The 23,860-nt window shown below is 44.4% G+C and overlaps 1 protein-coding gene across 1 annotated transcript; it reads left to right on the plus strand.

Moving 5' to 3' along the window:
• The first annotated feature begins 409 nt into the window (after positions 1-409).
• Positions 410-15,125, plus strand: LOC135504703 (transmembrane and coiled-coil domains protein 1-like). The gene is made up of 5 exons (XM_064923497.1): positions 410-602; positions 1,468-1,725; positions 4,191-4,888; positions 6,483-6,618; positions 12,783-15,125. Exons 1-5 carry the CDS (start codon positions 564-566, stop codon positions 13,098-13,100), a joined length of 1,449 nt encoding a protein of 482 aa, XP_064779569.1. The 5' UTR covers positions 410-563; the 3' UTR covers positions 13,101-15,125.
• The last annotated feature ends 8,735 nt before the right edge of the window (positions 15,126-23,860 follow it).

Here is a 23,860-nt window from a genome sequence, read left to right on the forward strand (position 1 = left end):
TTTCGTTTTGCCCTTTTGTGGAGAACATCCTGTTTCCTCCAGTTTTTTCTGAGAAACGATTTGCATTGAGCAATACATTTTGATTAATACATATGCAATACATATGATTCATATTCTTGTGTGACAGGTGAAACGAGAACCTTGAGGTGAAAATACATAGTGAAACTATAGGGTTAGGCTACTGTGTTCAAAGAAGGAATAAATGTTCCTCTTATTTCCACCAAGTTGTTTGAAATAAATCAACATGAACAATACAGATCGCGGGTGGTTTGAAATGTCTCTGACAAGTCTTTTTTTTTTTACCACAATCGGAACATGAGCAGATAATGATTGACGTTTGAGCACTTCTTGCACTTGGCTCTAGGCGGGATTGCAGGAGGATGATGTCACCACATTCACGCCGTGGGGAGGGGGTGAGGAGCGTCGGGGAGAGGAGGATAGTCAGGGTTTAGGTACACTAAATCTGTATACATAAATTAGGGGAGTTGGCGTGAGCAAGGGGCAAAGCTCCAGAGCGGGATACATGAATGAAGGTGCCAGACCGACTGAGGGAATAAGGGAACATGGATTGGGAACAAGTACTCCGATTGGAGAATGGCAAGGTGAGAGAGTTTTCGCTGCCTTGCAGTTTCGCTGTCCCTTCTCTTTTTGAAAGTATCAGGTGTCTCTGTATTTTGGAGCATAATGGTTTCAATAGACTGGATTTTAGTTTTCTTACAGCTGTCTCAATTACCGGATGCTGTGGTTTTCTTTTTAATCATGTCATTACAGGGTGGTATATGTCATCAGTTAGTCATATTGTGCCAACAGGTGAGGAATTTCCCAACTTTGGCGTGCAAATACTGGCTCTCCCCATCCCTCTTGCTCCTGTCTGTTCGGTGCACTGTAATATATGCCAGTGTCAGTCTCTGATACGGAGAATGGCCCCAGGGAATGTTGACAGTTAGGTTAGTAAGTAGTGAGCATGGCCCTTGACTTTGTAGCTACTGGAGTTGTAGGGCTCAGGGGATTCATGGTTCCCAGTCTATTCTAACTCCTAACTATCATGGAGTGCTAATCGAATACCACATTTCCCATTTAGATGTAGATTTTTTACACTGGTGCTTGTTGGCAGAAATCAGATCAATGCCTGAAAAAGCAACGGTTGTCTGTAGGTAGACCTAATCTGTGAATCAATGTCAACACTGTAATCGCAAATCCGACATCCTGTCATACATGATGTCCTACATTGTACTGGGCACACTAGTGATGAGGTTCAATGATATTATCCACCTCCACTCATGATTAACAATTTGTTACTGATGACAAATGTTTGATTTCCTCTATGGTTCAGTCTGCATGCCATGCTACACAGTCAGTGTTGTCTGGGCATATGGAAGGAAATTGGTTATTTTTCAGCCGCTTCCTTTTTTCTGTTTTCTTTGTGGAGCCAATATTGTGATCATGAATTCCCCTCTCGTCCACCAGATTGAGCGGTTGGAGGTGAGTGGCTTAGCTCAGACCCCCCAGGCAGTGTCGTGTGGGGAGGATGGGTCTTTCTCTGGGGGTGACGATGGCACCCCGGACCCCCAGCGCACCAAGCAGGCCATCGCTCAGCTGCAGCAGAAAATCCTGAAGCTCACCGAGCAGATCAAGATTGAGCAGACGGCCAGAGACAACAACGTGGCCGAGTACCTCAAACTGGCCAACAACGCTGACAAGCAGCAGAGTGCCCGCATCAAACAGGTCAGCATTGTTTTATAATCAGAGTTTTTGTCGTTTTGATATGAAACACAAAACAGTTGAATGACAATACACCAGACAGATCTACTTTTACTGGATAACAGCACTGCTAAATGATAGAATATATGACTACAATACAGTGCATTTGGAAAGTATTCAGACCCCCTCACTTTTTCCACATTTTGTTACGTTACAACCGTATTCTGAAATGGATAAAAAAATATATATATCTCATCAATCTACACACAATATCCCATAATGACGAAGCAAAAACAGTTTTTTTGCAAATGTATTAAAATAAAAAAGGAAATATCACATTACATACAGTACCAGTCAAAAGTTTGGAGTGGACACCCCTACAGCACTCATCCCAGGGTTTTTCTCTATTTTTATTATTTTCTACATTGTAGAATAATAGTGAAGATATCAAAACTATGAAATAGCACATATGGAATCATGTAGTAACCAAAAAAGTGTTAAACAAATATATTTATATTTTATATATTATTTATATATATATATATTTTATATTTGAGAATCTTCAAAGTAGCCACCCTTTGCCTTGATGACAGCTTTGCACACTCTTGGCATTCTCTCAACCAGCTTCATGAGGTAGTCACCTGGAATGTGTTACAATTAACAGCTGTGCCTTTGTTAAAAGTACATTTATGGAATTTCTTTCCTTCTTAATGTGTTTGAGCCAATCAGATGTGTTGTGACAAGGTAGGGTTGGTATACAGAAGATAGACCAATTCCATGTTATGGCAAGAACAGCTCAAATGAGCAAAGAGAAATGACCGTCCATTACTTTAAGACATGAAGGTCAGTCAATCCGGAAAATTACAAGATCTTTGAACGTTTGAATGTTTCTTCAAGTGCATTCCAAAACCACCAAGTTACCGCCACAGGAAAGGAAGAGCTACCACAGCATTCTGCAGCGATACGCCATCCCATCTGGTTTGCACTTAGTAGGACTATTGTTTGTTTTTCAACAGGACAATGCCCCAACACACCTCCAGGCTGTGTAAGGGCTATTTGACCAAGAAGGAGAGTGATTGAGTACTGCATCAGATGACCTGGCCTCCACAATCACACAACCTCAACCCAATTGAGATGGTTTGGGATGAGTTGGACCGCAGAGTGAAGGAAAAGCAGCCAACAAGTGCTCAGCATATGTGGGAACTCATTCAAGACTGATGGAAAAGCATTCCAGGTGAAGCTGGTTGAGAGAATGCCAAGAGTGTACAAAGCTGTCATCAAGGCAAGGTTGGCTACTTTGAAGAATTTGTTAAACACTTTTTTGGTTACTACATGATTCCATATGGGGTTTTTCAGAGCTTTCTTGGGTATGACGCTACAAGCTTGGCATACCTACTTTTGGGGAGTCGTTGTCGTCGTCGTCCCCCCCCCCCCCCTCGTGACAGAGAAAATAAGTTATTTGTTTTGGCCCACTAAATTAATTTCCTGCAGTTCTGTACATTTTACCATGTGGCTTAGAGAAAATGTTGCAGTTTTAAAGCACGTTTGCTGCAAATCTACTCATTTTGCCATGAGCGGAGAGAATATTTTGGCATTTTATAACTAATTTCATATAATTCTACCTCAATTCTACACATTTTGCAATAGGGTGGAGGCAAATGTTTGCAGTTTTTAATATGATAATTGATGATTAATGGGTTATCCCGGTCGGTAATTTGACCATGCTTTCTACGTTTCGCTGGCCGCTAGACTAATTTACCAATCTAAAACATCTTTGCTGACATGGGCTAATTGAGTGACTGCTGATGCACAGCCGCATTTCCAATTTGCACCTTGTGTATTATATTATTCTAACTCACAACAGTAAGTTGAGATCCTGACTTTGTACCTGCATTTAAAAAATGGTATTGACCCATGTGTAGATGAAGGGGAGGAGACAGGTTAAATAAGGATTTTAAAGCCTTGAGACAATTGAGACAAGTAAGTTGAGACCCTGACTTTGTACCTGCATTTAAAAAATGGTATTGACCCACGTGTAGATGAAGGGGAGGAGACAGGTTAAATAAGGATTTAAAGCCTTGAGACAATTGAGACATGGATTGTGTATGTGTGACATTTAGGGCGTGAATGGGAGTGCCTTTACATGGGGTATGGTAGTAGGTTCCAGGCGCACCGGTTTGTGTCAAGAACTGCAACACTGCTAGGTTTTTCATGAGCAACAGTTTCCCATTGTGTATCACGAATGGTCTACCACCCAAAGGATATCCAGCTAGACACAACTGTGGGAAGCATTGGAGTCAACATGGGGCAGCATCCCTGTGGAACGCTTTCAACACCTTGTAGAGTCCATGCCCAGACAAAATGAGGTTTTTCTGAAGGCAAAAGGAAGGGGGGGCAACTCAATATTAGGAAGATGTTCCTAATGTTTGGTATACTCAGTGTAAATGTCATATTAAACACAGCAATCTAAATGTCCTATATAACTGCAGGTGTTTGAGAAGAAGAATCAGAAGTCAGCCCAGACCATCCAGCAGCTGCAGAGGAAGCTGGAACACTACCACCGCAAGCTGAGGGAGGTGGAGCACAACGGCATCCCTCACCAGTCCAAGGACGTCCTCAGGGACATGCAGCAAGGACTAAAGGGTGTGGGGGCAAAGGTCACAGGCTTCAGCGAAGGTGTGGTGGACAGTGTCAAGGGAGGCCTCACCAGCTTCTCCCAGGCCACGCACTCTGCTGCCGCCGGAGTCGTCTCCAAGCCCCGAGAGATCGCCTCGCTGTTCCGCAACAAGTTTGGCAGCGCCGACAACATCCCCGGGCTGAAGGACTCCTTGGATGACCCGTCATGTGTTGAGGAGGGTTTGATGGGGGCTGGGGGGAGGTCTCTGGGCCTCGCAGGCCACCACCACCTGCAGTCCAGTCCCAAGTACGGTAGCGAGGATGACTGCTCCAGCGCTACCTCAGGGTCGGCAGGGGCCAACAGCACGACTGGGGCCCCCGGAGGGCCCCCCAGCTCCATGGGGAACACCCTGGAGAGGAGCCAGAGCTCCAGCCTGGACATGCTGCTGCAGGAAGTGCAGGAGCTGAGGGAAGGCCAGGGGAGACAAGAGGAGAGTCTGGAGGTACTTAAGAGCCACTATCAGAAGAACTACACTGTCATCATGCAGACTCTACAGGAGGAACGATTCAGGTACGGAAACAAGAATCATTAAATAACGAGAGAGAGAGAGACCTGTATGAAAAACTCCATTCAAAGATGGATAAGGTTAACATTTGAGAGGTCATCTTTAAGTGTTATGGAAGCATGTATGTTTGTTGTAAAGGTAGTGACAGTAAACATGAAGATACACAGAAATTACAGAAACACCGTTATGCATCATTCAGGCAGAGAGAACGCTGTAGACTACTAAACTGTTGAGGTGTTTGTATAGACAATTTAGTAAAGACACTAAAGGAACAGAGGTCTCCATTTAAATATATTTAGGCAAATTAACAGGAGAGAAAAAGAGAGAGAGATATGTTTAGGCAAAAAATACAAACCATCAAAACTGAGGGACCCTAATGAGCTTTGAGCGTGTCTGCTGATGACTATGTTCTCGCAATTAACCACACAGCTATGGTTAAACCATTGTGTTTAAACCTTTGATAAGAGTCTGAAGCATAACAAATGAAGAAATGGGTGGATGAATGAATGAGAATACAGCCTGGACTGAAGACTTTGTATTGATCTTTTCATGACTTGTAATGAACTAAGTCCACTGGTTATTTCACACTGTTTCTGTGTTGAGACTGCTACCTGTATAACTCTTAGAGGAAACTTTACCAAAGAGATCATCAACTAGATTCAGCCGCAGACCGATTTGTTTTCTTGAGCGGATGGTCGGTTGCCGGAACATACAAATTGACCGCAAGAAGCCCAAACGGACTAGAACAGAAAAATGTAAAACATTGCTTACATTTGTATATGATCACATATATCTCTCTATTATGCATGGGAATACTTTGGAACAGACTTCTTAATTTAAAATAACTTGGAGCTGATTTCCTGGTGTTTTTTTTGTTCTTTATGTCCAACAATGAGTTTATGCTCAGACAACTTGGGTTCTGCGGAAGCTCCTCCTCCTCCCCTTCTCTCTGACTCACCTGTTATGCTTCTATTCTGCTTGATCTGTTGTGTGTGTGCGTGCCGGTGTGGTACCAGAGGGAAGAGTTGTAGATCATATTAAAATGTGAATCTAAACAGGTCAGGTGAGCAATAATGAGATCAGACTGGTGAGGTGATTCACCTAATCACACACACATGCATGCACAGACAAGCACATTATGCTTTTATTCACATTTTTCCTGACACATTTTGTACGACTGTATTCAAAAATACTCACATTCATATACAGCTCTTTTTTGCCTGTTCAGTTGCTTTCCACTACTAATAACATCAATCTTCCTGGTCTCCTCACTCCTGCTGAGAGTATGTGATTGGTCAGTGTCATCCTGCTGATTATCTGCCATTGGTCAGTCTTATCGACAGACGAGTAAGCATGTGCTAATCAGCTCACAGATAGCCGTCAGTCCAGTCAGTTGTTATTTGACCTAAAAGCTCTTCAGGCTCTTTTCCTGGAAAAACTGGAACCTCTGTTTCTCTAAAGTGGCACTCGAGAGAACGTGTGTTTGTCTGTGTGTGCGCACGTGCGTGTGTGACTGTCCGCCTCTCTGTATCTCTGTCTGTGTCTATGTTTGCGTGAGCTATTAGACTAACGTTTGTGTCTATATTTGGGTATGTCTAGGTGTGAGCGTCTGGAGGAGCAGCTGAATGATCTGACAGAGCTTCATCAGAATGAGATCCTAAACCTGAAGCAGGAGCTGGCCAGCATGGAGGAGAAGATAGCCTACCAGTCCTACGAGAGAGCCAGAGACTCACAGGTCAGTCACACGCACAACCACACACACACACACACACACACACACACACACACTGTACACATACAAACTAGATAGCCAGACAATTGTATGATTGTGATTAATTTCACAAACACAATTTCATCTGAAGTCAAACAGAAAGGCATTCAGTTATAAGGAATGAGGATGAGGCACAATAATCTTTCTTCTGTGTGTGGGCGTACCAGGTTATTTTACAGCTCACCATTTACCTGGTATTTAACTTGGATGACAATACATAATAATGAATTCATATTTACAGTTGAAGTTGGAAGTTTACATACACCTTAGCCAAATAGATTTAAACTCAGTTTTACACAATTCCTGACATTTAATCCTAGTAAAAAATCCCTGTCTTAGGTCAGTTAGGATCACCACTTTATTTTAAGAATGTGAAATGTCAGAATAATAGTGGAGAGAACGATTTATTTCAGCTTTTATTTCTTTCATCACATTCCCAGTGGGTCAGACGTTTACATACACTCAATTAGTATTTGGTAGCATTGCCTTTAAATTGTTTAACTTGGATCAACAGTTTCAGGTAACCTTCCACAAGCTTCCCACAATAAATTGGGTGAATTTTGGACCATTCCTCCTGACAGAGCTGGTGTAACTGAGTCAGGTTTGTTGGCCTCCTTGCTCACACACGCTTTTTCAGTTCTGCCCACAAATGTTCTATAGGATTGAGGTCAATGGCTTTGTGATGGCCACTCCAATACCTTGACTTTGTTGTCCTTAAGCCATTTTGCCACGACGTTGGAAGTATGCTTGGGGTCATTGTCCATTTGGAAGACCCATTTGCGACCAAGCTTTAACTTCCCGACTGATGTCTTGAGATGTTGGTTCAATATATCCACATAATTTTCCTCCCTCATGACGCCATCTATTTTGTGAAGTGCACCCGTCCCTCCTGCAGCAAAGCACCCCCACAACATGATCCTGCCACCCCCGTGCTTCACGGCTGGGATGGTGTTCTTCGGCTTGCGAACGTCCCCCTTTATCCTCCAAACATAACGATGGTCATTAGGGCCAAACAGTTCTATTTTTGTTTAATCAGACCAGAGGACATTTCTCCAAAAAGTATGATCTTTGTCCCCATGTGCAATTGCAAACCGTAGTCTGGCTTTTTTTATGGTGGTTTTGGAGCAGTGGCTTCTTCCTTGCTGAGCGGCCTTTCAGGTTATGTCAATATAGGACTTGTTTTACTGTGGATATAGATACTTTTGTACCTGTTTCCTCCAGCATCTTTACAAGGTCCTTTTCTGTTGTTCTGGGATTGATTTGCACTTTTCTCATTAAAGTACGTTCATCTCCAGGAGACCGAACGCGTCTCCTTCCTAAATGGTAAGACTGCTGCGTAGTCCCGTGGTGTTTATACTTGCGCACTATTTTTTGTACAGATGAACATGGTACCTTTAGGCGTTTGGAAATTGCTCCCAAGGATGAACCAGACTTGTGGAGGTCTACAATTTGTCTTCTGAGGTTTTGGCTGATTTCTTTTGATTTTTCCATGATGTCAAGCGAAGAGGCACTACATTTACATTTACATTTAAGTCATTTAGCAGACGCTCTTATCCAGAGCGACTTACAAATTGGTGAATTCACCTTCTGACATCCAGTGGAACAGCCACTTTACAATAGTGCATCTAAGTCATTAAGGGGGGGGGGGTGGTGAGAAGGATTACTTATCCTATCCTAGGTATTCCTTGAAGAGGTGGGGTTTCAGGTGTCTCCGGAAGGTGGTGATTGACTCCGCTGTCCTGGCGTCGTGAGGGAGTTTGTTCCACCATTGGGGGGCCAGAGCAGCGAACAGTTTTGACTGGGCTGAGCGGGAACTGTACTTCCTCAATGGTAGGGAGGCGAGCAGGCCAGAGGTGGATGAACGCAGTGCCCTTGCTTGGGTGTAGGGCCTGATCAGAGCCTGGAGGTACTGCGGTGCCGTTCCCCTCACAGCTCCGTAGGCAAGCACCATGGTCTTGTAGCGGATGCGAGCTTCAACTGGAAGCCAGTGGAGAGAGCGGAGGAGCGGGGTGACGTGAGAGAACTTGGGAAGGTTGAACACCAGACGGGCTGCGGCGTTCTGGATGAGTTGTAGGGGTTTAATGGCACAGGCAGGGAGCCCAGCCAACAGCGAGTTGCAGTAATCCAGACGGGAGATGACAAGTGCCTGGATTAGGACCTGCGCCGCTTCCTGTGTGAGGCAGGGTCGTACTCTGGGATGTTGTAGAGCATGAACCTACAGGAACGGGCCACCGCCATGATGTTGGTTGAGAACGACAGGGTGTTGTCCAGGATCACGCCAAGGTTCTTAGCGCTCTGGGAGGAGGACACAATGGAGTTGTCAACCGTGATGGCGAGATCATGGAACGGGCAGTCCTTCCCCGGGAGGAAGAGCAGCTCCGTCTTGCCGAGGTTCAGCTTGAGGTGGTGATCCGTCATCCACACTGATATGTCTGCCAGACATGCAGAGATGCGATTCGCCACCTGGTCATCAGAAGGGGGAAAGGAGAAGATTAATTGTGTGTCGTCAGCATAGCAATGATAGGAGAGACCATGTGAGGTTATGACAGAGCCAAGTGACTTGGTGTATAGCGAGAATAGGAGAGGGCCTAGAACAGAGCCCTGGGGGACACCAGTGGTGAGAGCTCGTGGCGAGGAGACAGATTCTCGCCACGCCACCTGGTAGGAGCGACCTGTCAGGTAGGACGCAATCCAAGCGTGGGCCGCGCCGGAGATGCCCAACTCGGAGAGGGTGGAGAGGAGGATCTGATGGTTCACAGTATCGAAGGCAGCCGATAGGTCTAGAAGGATGAGAGCAGAGGAGAGAGAGTTAGCTTTAGCAGTGCGGAGCGCCTCCGTGATGCAGAGAAGAGCAGTCTCAGTTGAATGACTAGTCTTGAAACCTGACTGATTTGGATCGAGAAGGTCATTCTGAGAGAGATAGAGGGAGAGCTGGCCAAGGACGGCACGTTCAAGAGTTTTGGAGAGAAAAGAAAGAAGGGATACTGGTCTGTAGTTGTTGACATCGGAGGGATCGAGTGTAGGTTTCTTCAGAAGGGGTGCAACTCTCGCTCTCTTGAAGACGGAAGGGACGTAGCCAGCGGTCAGGGATGAGTTGATGAGCGAGGTGAGGTAAGGGAGAAGGTCCCCGGAAATGGTCTGGAGGAGAGAGGAGGGGATAGGGTCGAGCGGGCAGGTTGTTGGGCGGCCGGCCGTCACAAGAAGCGAGATTTCATCTGGAGAGAGAGGGGAGAAAGAGGTCAGAGCACAGGGTAGGGCAGTGTGAGCAGAACCAGCGGTGTCGTTTGACTTAGCAAACGAGGATCGGATGTCGTCGACCTTCTTTTCAAAATGGTTGACGAAGTCATCTGCAGAGAGGGAGGAGGGGGGAGGGGGAGGAGGATTCAGGAGGGAGGAGAAGGTGGCAAAGAGCTTCCTAGGGTTAGAGGCAGATGCTTGGAATTTAGAGTGGTAGAAAGTGGCTTTAGCAGCAGAGACAGAGGAGGAAAATGTAGAGAGGAGGGAGTGAAAGGATGCCAGGTCCGCAGGGAGGCGAGTTTTCCTCCATTTCCGCTCGGCTGCCCGGAGCTCTGTTCTGTGAGCTCGCAATGAGTCATCGAGCCACGGAGCGGGAGGGGAGGACCGAGCCGGCCTGGAGGATAGGGGACATAGAGAGTCAAAGGATGCAGAAAGGGAAGAGAGGAGGGTTGAGGAGGCAGAGTCAGGAGAAAGGTTGGAGAAGGTATGAGCAGAGGGAAGAGATGAAAGGATGGAAGAGGAAAGAGTAGCGGGGGAGAGAGAGCGAAGGTTGGGACGGCGCGATACCATCCGAGTAGGGGCAGTGTGGGAAGTGTTGGATGAGAGCAAGAGGGAAAAGGATACAAGGTAGTGGTCGGAGACTTGGAGGGGAGTTGCAGTGAGGTTAGTGGAAGAACAGCATCTAGTAAAGATGAGGTCGAGCGTATTGCCTGCCTTGTGAGTAGGGGGGAAGGTGAGAGGGTGAGGTCAAAAGAGGAGAGGAGTGGAAAGAAGGAGGCAGAGAGGAATGAGTCAAAGGTAGACGTGGGGAGGTTAAAGTCGCCCAGGACTGTGAGAGGTGAGCCGTCCTCAGGAAAGGAGCTTATCAAGGCATCAAGCTCATTGATGAACTCTCCGAGGGAACCTGGAGGGCGATAAATGATAAGAATGTTAAGCTTGAAAGGGCTGGTAACTGTGACAGCATGGAATTCAAAGGAGGCGATAGATAGATGGGTAAGGGGAGAGAGAGAGAATGACCACTTGGGAGAGATGAGGATCCCGGTGCCACCACCCCGCTGACCAGAAGCTCTCGGGGTGTGCGAGAACACGTGGGCGGACGAAGAGAGAGCAGTAGGAGTAGCAGTGTTATCTGTGGTGATCCATGTTTCCGTCAGTGCCAGGAAGTCGAGGGACTGGAGGGAGGCATAGGCTGAGATGAACTCTGCCTTGTTGGCCGCAGATCGGCAGTTCCAGAGGCTACCGGAGACCAGGAACTCCACGTGGGTCGTGCGCGCTGGGACCACCAGATTAGGGTGGCCGCGGCCACGCGGTGTGGAGCGTTTGTATGGTCTGTGCAGAGAGGAGAGAACAGGGATAGATAGACACATAGTTAACAGGGTACAGAAGAGGCTACGCTAATGCAAAGGAGATTGGAATGACAAGTGGACTACACGTCTCGAATGTTCAGAAAGTTAAGCTTACGTAGCAAGAATCTTATTGACTAAAATGATTGAAATGAAACAGTACTGCTGGAGTAGGCTAGCTGGTAGTGGCTGCGATGTTGACACTACACTAATCAAGTCGTTCCGTCGAGTGTAATAGTTTCTACAGTGCTGCTATTCGGGGGCTAGCTGGCTAGCTAGCAAGGTTGATTGCGTTCCGTTACTTAAAAGAACGACAATAGCTGGCTGGCTAACCTAGAAAATCGCTCTAGGCTACACAATTGTCTTAGATACAAAGACGGCTATGTAGCTAGCTAGCTACGATCAAACAAAACAAACCGTTGTACTGTAATAGTTACTACAGTGCTGCTATTCGGGGGCTAGCTGGCTAGCTACGTTAGAAGAACGACAATAGCTGGCCAGCTAACCTAGAAAATCGCTCTAGACTACACAATTGTCTTAGATACAAAGACGGCTATGTAGCTGGCTAGCTACGATCAAACAAATCAAACCGTTGTACTGTAATGAAGTGAAATGAAAATGTGATACTACCTGTGGAACGACGCGGAATGTTGACCGGGTAGTTGGAGTTCAATTCGGTAGAGGTTGGCTAGCTGTTGGCTAGCTAGCTAGCAGCATTTCCTACTAATTTTGAAGGTATGCCTTGGAATAAATCCACAGGAACACCTCCAATTGATTCAAATGATGTCAATTAGCCCATCACAAGCTTCTAAAGCCATGACATCATTTTCTGGAATTTTCCAAGCTGTTTAAAGGCACAGTCTACTTATTGTATGTAAACTTCTGACCCACTGGAATTGTGATACAGTGAGTTATAAGTGAAATAATGGTTCTGTAAACAAATGTTGGATAAATTAATTGTGTCATGCACAATGTAGATCTCCTAACCGACATGCCAAAACTATAGTTTGTTAACAAGAAATTTGTGGAGTGGTTGAAAAACGAGTTTTAACAACTCCAACCAAGTGTATGTAAACTTCTGACTTCAACTGTATATTTGTTTCATTGGAATCCATAAGAACTAGCATCATAATGTACCAGATAGTTAGCTATTTTGTTGAGTTCTTTCACAGGTTCGTCCCAGAAAAGTAACCATTGTTTCAATGTAATTTCTTATTAAATAATAGGGCATTACCAGCTTAAACAGGACTGTAAAAATGAACTGAAAACCATGTCTGTGTACCATAACCTCAGTGTGTTGTTTGTCTGTAAACAGAGCATTTCCGTGTCTGTAAACCACATGTCCTTTTGTCCTGCATGAGGTTGTGGGTGCACAACGTTGCCTTGTCTTTAACCTACACATCCCTCTCTTTGATGTTTTAAATCAAATGCTAGAGTTTTACATTGAATGATCTTTGTTATTTGTCTGTCAGACACTACTGTCTTTACTGCATGTAGTAGTACTGAGTAATACTACGTGTAACACTTTTCTCTTGACCTGTCCTGTAGGAAGCCCTGGAGGCGTGTCAGACACGTATCTCTAAGATGGAGTTGCAGCAGCAACAGCAGCAGGTGGTCCAGCTAGAGGGCTTAGAAAATGCCACGGCCCGGACACTGTTGGGGAAGCTCATCAACGTCCTCCTGGCCCTCATGGCCGTGCTCCTGGTGTTTGTCTCCACCATAGCCAACTGTGTGATCCCCCTGATGAAGACCCGCTCCCGGTCCTTCTCCACCCTCCTCCTCATACTGCTCTTCGCCTTCATCTGGAGGAACTGGGACGCGCTGTCGGGCTGCTGCACGCACCGCGCCCTGCAGCCACCCAGATGACCACATGGAGAGGTGTGGTTCTATGACTATGCATGGGGGTGGAGCTCTGTCCACACACACACACAAGAAGCAGGATCGGCCTAACTGCCAATGGGATGTGGTGTTTGTGTTGACGGACACCGAGGAATGAGCCTATCTGTTGAGCTCAGTGAGGTGGGACTGAGGAGAAAGTCAGGGAAGGAGGGAAGATGAGAATACCACTCAATTCTGACATTCATTTAGGAAGAATGAGACTTTGTTTACATTTTTGGAGATCAGAAATATTTTTTTTTCTTTCACAGGATGCATCCTGATACTGTTTTATTTCCTAGGAATAAATCAAGTATATTATTGTCGTTATTATTATTTCTAATATTATTCTTTTTATTTTAATTTTTCTTATTCAGTACCATGTAGCGTTAAGCTCCTCCCACTCTGCACAAAGAGGAGCTGTCAGGAAACTGATTGGAAGTTCACCTCAGGCTCAGGCCCTCTGCAGAGAAATGCTATTCTGATTGTCTGCCTTTCAGGAAGAAAGTGCTCTACCTGGCTGTTATGGGTAGAATATAAAAAGATGAATGAATGCCCTCGCACTTTTCCCCACGCGATGGCTTGATTCTGAGATCAGAAGGAACCTTTCTACCGAGGACTTTTTGTTTCCCGGACAATACTTTGAGTGTCACGCCTAGAGACTCCTCGTGCTTCCGTACATCCTTTTCAATTAAGATAGGTGATATCATGAATGATAATGACTTCTAGAGTGTGGCAACAGCTTAGACAAGAGGGAGGGTTTAACAGTTAGTGCCATTCGCCACAGAGCCACCAGAGACCAAAGGTACAAATAAGGCCACTTTGCAGGAAATGTGGAGTTGCCATGATACTGCTTTTTACTGGTGCCCACCCATTGTGTCAGCTGAAGTCCATGTTGAAAAGGAATGCTGCTTTTGCCAGACAAAGACAACTGTATCCACTGCCATGCTACTGTTGTTCGATGCGCTGCCTGTATCACGAATGTGACTCTCTCCATCACTTACAGTTCTCTCTCTCCCTTTCACTCTCTTTTTATCCCCATGTTTCCACCAATATTCATTCTGTCCTATGTGCCAAAACTCTCCCGTTGCACCTGGTTAATAAATAGGGAGGTTTTTATGTTCTTTCTTTCTTTGGTATGTAAAGAGAAAAGACCCAGCGCAGGTCATATAGCCTTGTGGGGAATAGAGGCAAAATGTCAATTACACCCTATTCCCTTTATAGTGGGAACACTTTCACTGTGTATAATAGAGAATAATGTGCCATTTGTGATACAAAACATACAGTTCTCTTCGATGATCAGCCAATTGTACATACGGCCTACTTGTATGTCTCACCTTGGATTTGAGGTGTATGACAAATAATATTAGCCTGGTTCCCAGATCTGTTTGTGCTTTATTAGCCAACTCCTCTGATTCATGGTCATGACATTGCAGAAGAATTGACTAAACAAAGCATACACTGATATGGGACCAGGCTAGAATATACCTTCTTAACAAGGCCACTTCTGCTAATGATCTGATGTGTGTTTCCTAATCTGGGTCCTTGATTACTGTTGAATAATGCTGGCTCTCAATCCATTTTATCCTCCCATTCATCTGTTCAAGGTCCTTCAGTCGACCTAGCTGACATGAATGAGTCCATCTGAAGTCCACTCTGCAGCTCCATTAGGAGCTTGTTTGAAGATAATAACCGATATTGGGAATTGCGTTCTGGGACAAGGATGGAGGAACACTACATTTCTTCCTATACATAGCCCTCTCTGGCGGCTTAGGCCTATGTTCAGGATCATTGAACATATTTAAACAAGAAACTGCACTGAATTTGTGTCTTGATCTTGTGTCTTGATCTTGAACTTGCCACAGGTGAATGGCTCCTGAGTTTACTTCTGACTTTGGTGTGACCTTGCCGTGTCCTCTCTGGTGTTTGGTGGGGTAGGTTTGTGTGCTAAACCACTCGAGTGCCTTCTGATGTCCTTTTCTAAGTGTGGGACAATAAAAGTGAATTCCTGATTAACTCCTGGCACTCTGACTTTGTGTGTGTGTGTGTGTGTGTGTGTGTGTGTGTGTGTGTGTGTGTGTGTGTGTGTGTGTGTGTGTGTGTGTGTGTGTGTGTGTGTGTGTGTGTGTGTGTGTGTGTGTGTGTGTGTGTGTGTGTGTGTGTGTGTGTGTGTGTACCTAGACACGCACTCATAGTCTTGTGTGTGTCTGTCTCAGGCTCTCTTGTAGGATTGGCAAGCGATCATCTCCTCCCTGCTGGCCAAATCCTGTTTCAGGTTGAGGATGGGCAATTATTTAAAGTCATGTTGTTAAACAGATTAATTAATTAAGTGAGATTCTTAAACTGCTTGGACTAAACTTTGTCTAGATGAGATACATTTTACATTTTTAACTAAGGAACAAAGTAGGCTTAAGCACTGATTAGTGTTTAATGTGGATTGATTATAGAAGGAATCAGTCCTGTTGAAGTTCATGTACGAAGCCACTAGATGGCGGTCCTATCCTGTTTAAAACTCGTTAGTGCCTGAGATGACCCACAGATGATCTGTGCACTCAAATTGAGCCTTGAAACACCTTCATTACAGTGGGTTTAGAAATGTGTGATACATATTTAACTTTTCAATGTGTGTGTACGTCCGTGTCCTTTATGCAGTGTGTGTTCAAAATATATATATTTTACCATTCATATTCCCTAGCTGTTCATGTCTCATTGTCAGTCCATATGGAGTGGAGAGGCAGTGGAGTGCTGACGCTGTCCCTGTGCAGGGGTTGTTTCTTATCTGGCAGGAAACAGGTTGATGGGCAGATCGCAGTCCCAGTCCCTTACCACACTGGACCCACTACAATTTGCATACTACAGCTCAGCTTCAAAAAACATCATCATTAAGCTCATGGCCCTGGGACTAAACACCTCGCTCTGCAACTGGATCCTGGACTTCCTGACGGGCTGCCCCCAGGTGGTGAGGGTAGGCAACAACACCTCTCCCACGCTGACCCTCAACACAGGGGGCTGTCAGGGGTATGTGTTCATCCTCCTCCTGCATTCCCTGTTCACCTACGACTGTGTCTATGCATGACTCCAGCACCATCATTAAATTTGCAGACGGCACGACAGTGATGAGACAGCCTCAGGGAGGTTAGAGCCCTGGCAAAGTGGTCCCAGGACAGAAACCTCTCCCTTAACATCAGCAAAACCAAGAAGCTTATCATGAACTACAGGAAAGCAGGGGGGAGAGGGAGCATGCCCCCATGAACAGCTAGGGCCTGACGTGGACCCTTCATATCGACAGCATGGTGAAGAAGGCTCATCAGCGCATCTTCAACCTCAGGCGAATGAAGAAATTTGGCATGGCCCCTCAGATATTCAAGAACGTCTATAGCTGTACTATTGAGAGCATCTTGTCGGGCTGCACCACCACCTGGTATGGAGCGGACGGCCCAATACATTACTGGGGTCGAGCTCCCTGCACTCCAGGACATTTACACCAGACAGTGTCTGAGGAAGGCCTGGAAGATTGTCAAGAACTCCAATCACCCAAGCCATGGACTGTTCACTCCGTTACCATCTTTCAAAAGGTATCGGGTCTCGGACTAACAGGCTCCTGCCTACCTGCTCAGACCTGCACCTTAGAGACACTCCACACATCCAACACTTACACAAGTACATACACATTCACTCACACAGAAACACACACATGCACTACATGACCAAAAGTATGTGGATACATGTTCGTTGAACATGTCATTCGAAAACCATGGGCATGAATATAGAGTTGGTCCCCCTATACAGTTATAACAGCCTCTACTCTTTTTTCCTCTAGGTGTTGGAGCATATCTGCGGGGACTTGCATCCATTCAGCCACAAGAGCATTAGTGAGGTCGGGCACTGATGTTGGGCGATTAGGCCAGTCGGCATTTCAATTCATCCCAAAGGTATTCGATGGGATTGAGGTCAGGGCTCTGTGCAGGCCAGTCAAGTTCTTCCACAATGATCTCAACAAACCATTTCTGTATGGACCTCGCTTTGTGCATGGGGGAATTGTCATGCTGAAACAGGAAAGAGCTTTCCCCAAACTGTTGCCACAAAGTTGGAAGCACAGAATTGTCTAGAATGTCATCGAATGCTGTAGTGTTATGATTTCCCTTCACTGGAACTAAGGGGCCTAGCCCGAACCATGAAAAACAGCCCAAAACCATTTTTCCTCCTCCACCAAACTTTACCGCTGGCACTATGCATTGGGGCAGGTAAAGTTGTCCTGGAATTCGCCAAACCCAGACGCTTGGCATTGTGCATGGTGATCTTAGGCTTGTGTGCGGCTACTCGGCTATGGAAACCCATTTCATGAAGTCCCCGACGAACAGTTCTCATGCTGAAGTTGCTTCCGAAGGCAGTTTGAAACTCGGTAGAGAGTGTTACAACTGAGGACAGACAATTTTTACATGCTAAGTGCTTCAGCACTCGGCGGTCCCATTCTGTGAGCTTGTGTGGCCTACCAAGTCACAGCTGAACCGTTGTTGCTCCTAGACATTTTCACTTCACATTGAGCTCTTTAGATAGACAATTATTGGCAGGAGAGTGGCCTATGGAGTTTACATGGCTGTGTGCTCTATTTTATACACCTGTCAGCAATGGGAATGGCTGAAATAGCTGAATTCACTAATTTGAAGCGGTGTCCACATACACTCTCTACCGAGTTCCAAGTGTACACATTGTACATACAGACAGTCAGGTCCATAACTATTGGCACCCTTGATAAAGATGAGCCATGTTTCCTCCAGATGTGGCACTTAGCATTCAGGCCAAAGAGTTCAATCTTGGTTTCATCAGACTAGAGAATCCTATTTGTCATGATCTGAGAGTCTTTAGATGCCTTTTGGCAAACTCCAACGGCCTGTCATGTTTTTTTTACTTAGGAGTGGCTTCCGTCTGGCCACTACCATAAAGACCTAATTGGTGGAGTGCTGCAAAGATGGTTGTCCTTCTGGAAGGTTCTGCCGTCTCCACAGAGGAACTCTAGAGCTCGGTCAGAGTGACCATCAGGTTTTTGGTCATCTCCCTGACTAAGGCCCTTCTCCCCCGATTGCTCAGTTTGGCCAGGTGACCAGCTTTAGGAAGGGTCTTGGTGGTTCCAGACTTCTTCCATTTAAGAATAATGGAGGCCATTGTGTTCTTGGGGACCTTCACTGCTGCAGAAATGATGTGGTACCCTCCTCCAGATCTGTGCTCGACACAATCCTGTCTCGGAGCTCTACGGACAATTCCTTCAACCTCATGGCTTGGTTTTTGCTCTGACATGCACCGACAAATGTGGGACTTTATATAGACAGGTGCCTTTTCAAATCATGTCCAATCAATTGAATTTACCACAGGGGGACTCTAATCAAGTTGTAGAAACATCTCAAGGATGATCAATGGAAACAGGATGCACCTGAGCTCAATTTTAAGCCTCATAGAAAAAGGTCTGAATACTAATGTAAATAAGTTATTTCAGTTCTTTATTTTTAATCCATTTGCAAAAAAAATCTAAACATGTATTCACTTTGTCATTATGGGGTATTGTGTGTAGATTGCTGAGAATGTTTATTCATTTAATACGTTTTAAAATAAGCCTGTAATAGGACAAGATGTGGGTAAAGTCAAGGGGTCTGAATATGTTCCAAAGGCACTGTGTGTGATATATATATATATATATATATATGCACTGTATATATAGAGTTGATGTCGGAAGTTTACATACTGTATGATGTGGAATGGGGCCTCCCGGGTGGCGCAGAGTCATTAAAACTCATTTTTTAACCACTCCACAAATGTTTTTTTTTTTTGCGTGAATTTTCCCCCTTTTTCTCCCCAATTTCGGGAGAGACGAAGGTTGAAAGTCATGCGTCCTCTGATACACAACCCAACCAAGCCGCACTGCTTCTTAACACAGTGCGCATCCAACCATCTGGAAGCCAGCCGCACCTATGTGTCAGAGGAAACACTGTGCACCTGGCAACCTTGGTTGGCGCGCACTGTGCCCGGCCCACCACAGGAGTTGCTGGTGTGCGATGAGACAAGGACATCCCTACCGACCAATCCCTCCCTAACCTGGACGACACTAGGCCAATTGTTTGTCGCCCCACGGACCTCCCGGTCGCGGCCGGTTACGACAGAGCCTGGGCGCGAACCCAGGGACTCTGATGGCACAGCTGGCGCTGCAGTACAGTGCCCTTAACCACTGCGCCACCCGGGAGGCCCCATTCCACAAATTTCATGCTAACAAACTATAGTTTTGGCACGTCGGTTAGGACATCTACTTTGTGCATGACACAAGTCATTTTTCCAACATTTGTTTACAGACATTATTTCACTTATAATTCACTGTATCACAATTCCAGTGGGTCAGAAGTTTACAAACACTAAGTTGACTATGCCTTTAAACAGCTTGGAATATTCCAGCAAATGATGTCATGGCTTTAGAAGCTTCTGATAGCTAATTGACATCATTTGAGTCAATTGGAGGTATACCTGCAGATGTATTTCAAGGCCTACCTTCAAACTCAGCGCCTCTTTGCTTGACATCATGGGGAAATCAAAAGAATACCTCAGAAATCAAATACCTCAGCCAAATCAAATTGTAGACCTCCACAAGTCTGGTTCATCCTTGGAAGCAATTTCCAAACGCCTGAAGGTACCACGTTCATCTGTTTAAACAATAGTACGCAAGTACAAACACCATGGGACGATGCAGCAGTCATACCCTCAGGAAGGAGACACATTCTGTCTCCTATACAGCCTGATTTAAAAATTTAGTAAATATCGATTTTTTTTTGTCACTGTCATATACATAAAACCTCATAATGTGAAAGTGGAATAATGTTTTTCAAATGTTTTACAAATTAATTAAAAATGACAAGTTGAAATGTCTTGAGTCAATAAGTATTCAACCCCTTTGTTATGGCAAGCCAAAGTCAAATTGTGCTTAACAAGTCACATAAATTGTATTCTCTGTACTCCACATATACAATTATCTGTAAGGTCCATTAGTCGAGCAGTGAATTTGAAAAACAGTTTCAATCACAAAGACCACGGAGGTGTTCCAATGCCTTGCAATTGGTGAGTAAAACATTTTTTAAAAGCAAACATTGAATATCCCTTTAAGAATGGGGAAGCTATTGATTAAACTTTGGATGGTGTATCAATACACCCAGATACTATAAAGATACAGGCGTCCTTCCTAACTCAGTTGCTGGAGACAAAGGAGGCTAATGGTGACTTTAAAATAGTTACAGAGTTTAATGGCTGTGATAGGAATAAACTGTGGATGGATCAACAACATTGTAATAACTCCACAATACTAACCAAATTGACAGTGAAAATAACAAATCCTGTACAGAATACAAATATTCCAAAACATGCATCCTGTTTGCAACAAAACACTAAAGTAATTCTGCTAAAATGTGGAACTTTTTGTCCTGAATACAAAGTGTTATATTTGGGGAAAAATCCAATACAACAATTACTGAGTACCACTCTCCATAGTTTCAAGCATAGTGTTGGCTGCATCGTGTAATGGGTATGCTGGTAATCGTTAAAGACTGGGGAGTTTTTCAGGATAAAAAAGAAACAGAATTGAGCTAAGTAGCAAATTCCTAGAAGAATACCTGGTTGTCTGCTTTCCACCAGACATTGGGAAATGATTTCACCTTTCAGCAGGACAATAACCTAAAACACAAGGCCAAATCTACACTGAATTTGCTTACCAAGAATAATGTTTAAAGAAGTTATAGTTTTGACTTAAATCTACTTGAAATTCTATGGCAAGACCTGAAAATGGTTGTCTAACAATGATCAACAACCAATTTAACAGCGCTTGAAGAATTTTGAAAAGAATAAGGGGCAAATGTTGCACAATCCAGGTGTGGAAAGCTCTTAGTTACTTACCCAGAAAGACTCACACCTGTAATCACTGCCAAAGGTGCTTCTACGATGTTTTGACTCAGGAGTGTGAATACTTATGTAAATGAGATATTTCCGTATTTCATTTTCAATAAATTTGCTAAAATTTTTAACAAGTTTTCACTTTGTCATTATGAGTATTGTGTGTACATGGGTGAGAAAATAAATCAATTTAATCCATTTTGAATTCAGGCTGTAACACAACAAAATGTGGAATAAATCAAAGGAATGAATACCTTTTGAAGGCACTGTACACACATACGTTCCGTCTACGCTGCTGTTCCATTTAGAACCTACTATTTAAACTGCGTGACCAAGACAATCCACTTTATATTGTAAATACAGCCATACTTGACTGCACATTCAAAGTGTATACTGTATATCATATCGTGTACATATCAGTTTTATGACTTAGTATAAGACTTTCTTCAACTTCAACTGCATTGTTGAGGGAGCTTGCATGTAAGTTTTTTTTCACTGCACCTTTTACAGTGGTGTAGCCTACTTAAGTAAAAATACTTCTAAGTCGTTTTTTTCAGTATCTGTACTTTACTTATTTATATTTTTAACCACTTTTACTCGACTAGATTCCTTAAAAAATATGTACTTTTTTCTCCCATAGATTTTCAGGCAGGACAGCATTATGGTCCAATTCACGCACATATCACTATAATGAATTGTTAGCCCTACTTCCTCTGATCTGGAGGACTCACTAAACACAAATGCTGTCTTTGTAATTGATGTCTGAGTGTTGTAGTGTGGCACATGACTTTCTGTAAATAAATGAAAACATGAAAATCATGCCATCTGGTTTGCTTAATATAAGGAAGTTGATGTATAGCATTTGCTTTTAGCCTACTTTTTACTTTTACTCAAGTATGACAATTAAGTAGTTTTTCCACCACTGGAGGCTACTTAAGTTCATTTAAAACCAGATACTTTTACTCAGTAGTATTTTATAGTGTGACTTTCACTTTTCCACCCCTGACCTTTATACCTGCGGTAAACTGTGTAAGTGACGAATAAACTTTGATTATATTTTAATTTGATTTGATTCGATAGGTCTACCCCCTAACACACTCTGTGGCCTATGTGTCACGAAAAATCGAGGGTAACCAAAGTGCAGCACTCCGTCACACCTCTTCAGTAATATCTGATCCTTGACAGCCGTGACCCGTGATACCGCGTCTCTCCCCAGTCTCTCTCCTCAGTCCCTTCCCTCTCACTCTTAGTAGAGATGATGGGTTTTAGTTGGGTGTGTTGGAGGATGTGTGTAGGCGATATGTGTGTGTGGTAGTCTTCCTCCGGGCGATCAGTGAGCTGGTTCCTTATCATACCTCTTTCCTGCCCCTCCACACTGTCCAATTAGATGAGCGTGTTTGTGGGCAAACGTAAACACGCATAGGCCCCGACGGTGCTTATCAGCGCAAATAACAGCACGAAGTGGTGATAGGAGGCGTGCACGGAACTAAGTGGAACAGAACAGGTCCCCTGTGACAGCCGGCCGCGAGAGATCCAACAGGGATTTAGTGCACGAACTGGCATAACGCACAAATTGCCGTATTTCTCACTCACTCCAGAGATTATTCTCCCTTCCACCTTTCTGATCTGTCTTTGGGTAATTGTATTTACATTATGTGGGCCCTTGAGAGAATGTGGGTAATCGAAAAAGATGCACTCCCAGTCTGCGCTGTCACTTTTTGTATTGATATCCCACTGAGATGTCGCATGTTCTCTCATTGCAGAGTTGTGAACAAGAAGGACTTCATTTCTGTTAAAAAAATGAAACTTTAAGCGTCATACATTTTTGAGAGGTGCACATGGGTTGCGTTTGAATATTTATGAGGCAGGGATCCAAAAGCTAAATAGATGTGAATGTCAAAAAATGGAAAGGTGCGCTGAGGTGCCCATCTGGTAGCACTTTCACGGTGCTTACCCCACCATATGTGCACAGAGTGCAGACGGAGCCCTTTGCAAATCTGCATAACTAATCTGAGAACCACTGGGCACACACGTCACTTTAACATCTAGTTTTGATTTACATTTGGTTGAGTTGTCAACTGACGTGAATTCAACGTGAAATCAACAACACATTTCACCATGCCAATGGAATTAGGTCAAAAATATGAAATCCCCTTATATTGAGATTTTTTTGCAAATCCAATCAGTTTTTCACGCTGATTCAACGTCATCGCGTTAATTTTTGGGTTGAAGTGACGTGGAAACAAAGTTGATTCAATCGGTTTATGCCCAGTGGGAAGGGGCCACTGGTCGCAGGATGTGAGAGCAGCTCCCGGCATCAACTCTAAGAGGAACAGAGCACTGATTTAAGATGACAGGCAACATCAACTGGGCTATCTAAATGTCTGTTGTAGGTTTCTATTTTAGAAAATAGGCCCATGCTATATTTTCTTCTCACATTATTAATCCCCCTCAAATCCCTCTCAAAGTATTATTCTAGTTTGATCATTTGGGGATTATTTTTGTTATAGTTCTATAGATAGATAACTAATTAACAGTCATTACACCATTATTGTTCTGCCTTGGTTTGTGGATGTCCATTACGCAACTAGCCTAAAATTAGCCTACCCTAACCACTCCAATAAACTTTGACTGAAACAAATCTCACATGATGAAATTCCAAGGCCTATAATATTGAGAAGAATGAATGGGAGGATTGAGGACTGCAGCTGCTGGGTGCGGGGCTGTGTGGTGGAGTGGAGTGGGCAGAGAAAGGGGGCAGCGACATAAGACAGCTCTGCGTTCTCAGCCCTCCTCTGCTGTGCTCTGATGTGCGCTGCGCTGAGAATAGG

The sequence above is a fragment of the Oncorhynchus masou genome, chromosome 18, assembly GCF_036934945.1.
Source record: "Oncorhynchus masou masou isolate Uvic2021 chromosome 18, UVic_Omas_1.1, whole genome shotgun sequence".
Taxonomy (NCBI): domain Eukaryota; kingdom Metazoa; phylum Chordata; class Actinopteri; order Salmoniformes; family Salmonidae; genus Oncorhynchus; species Oncorhynchus masou.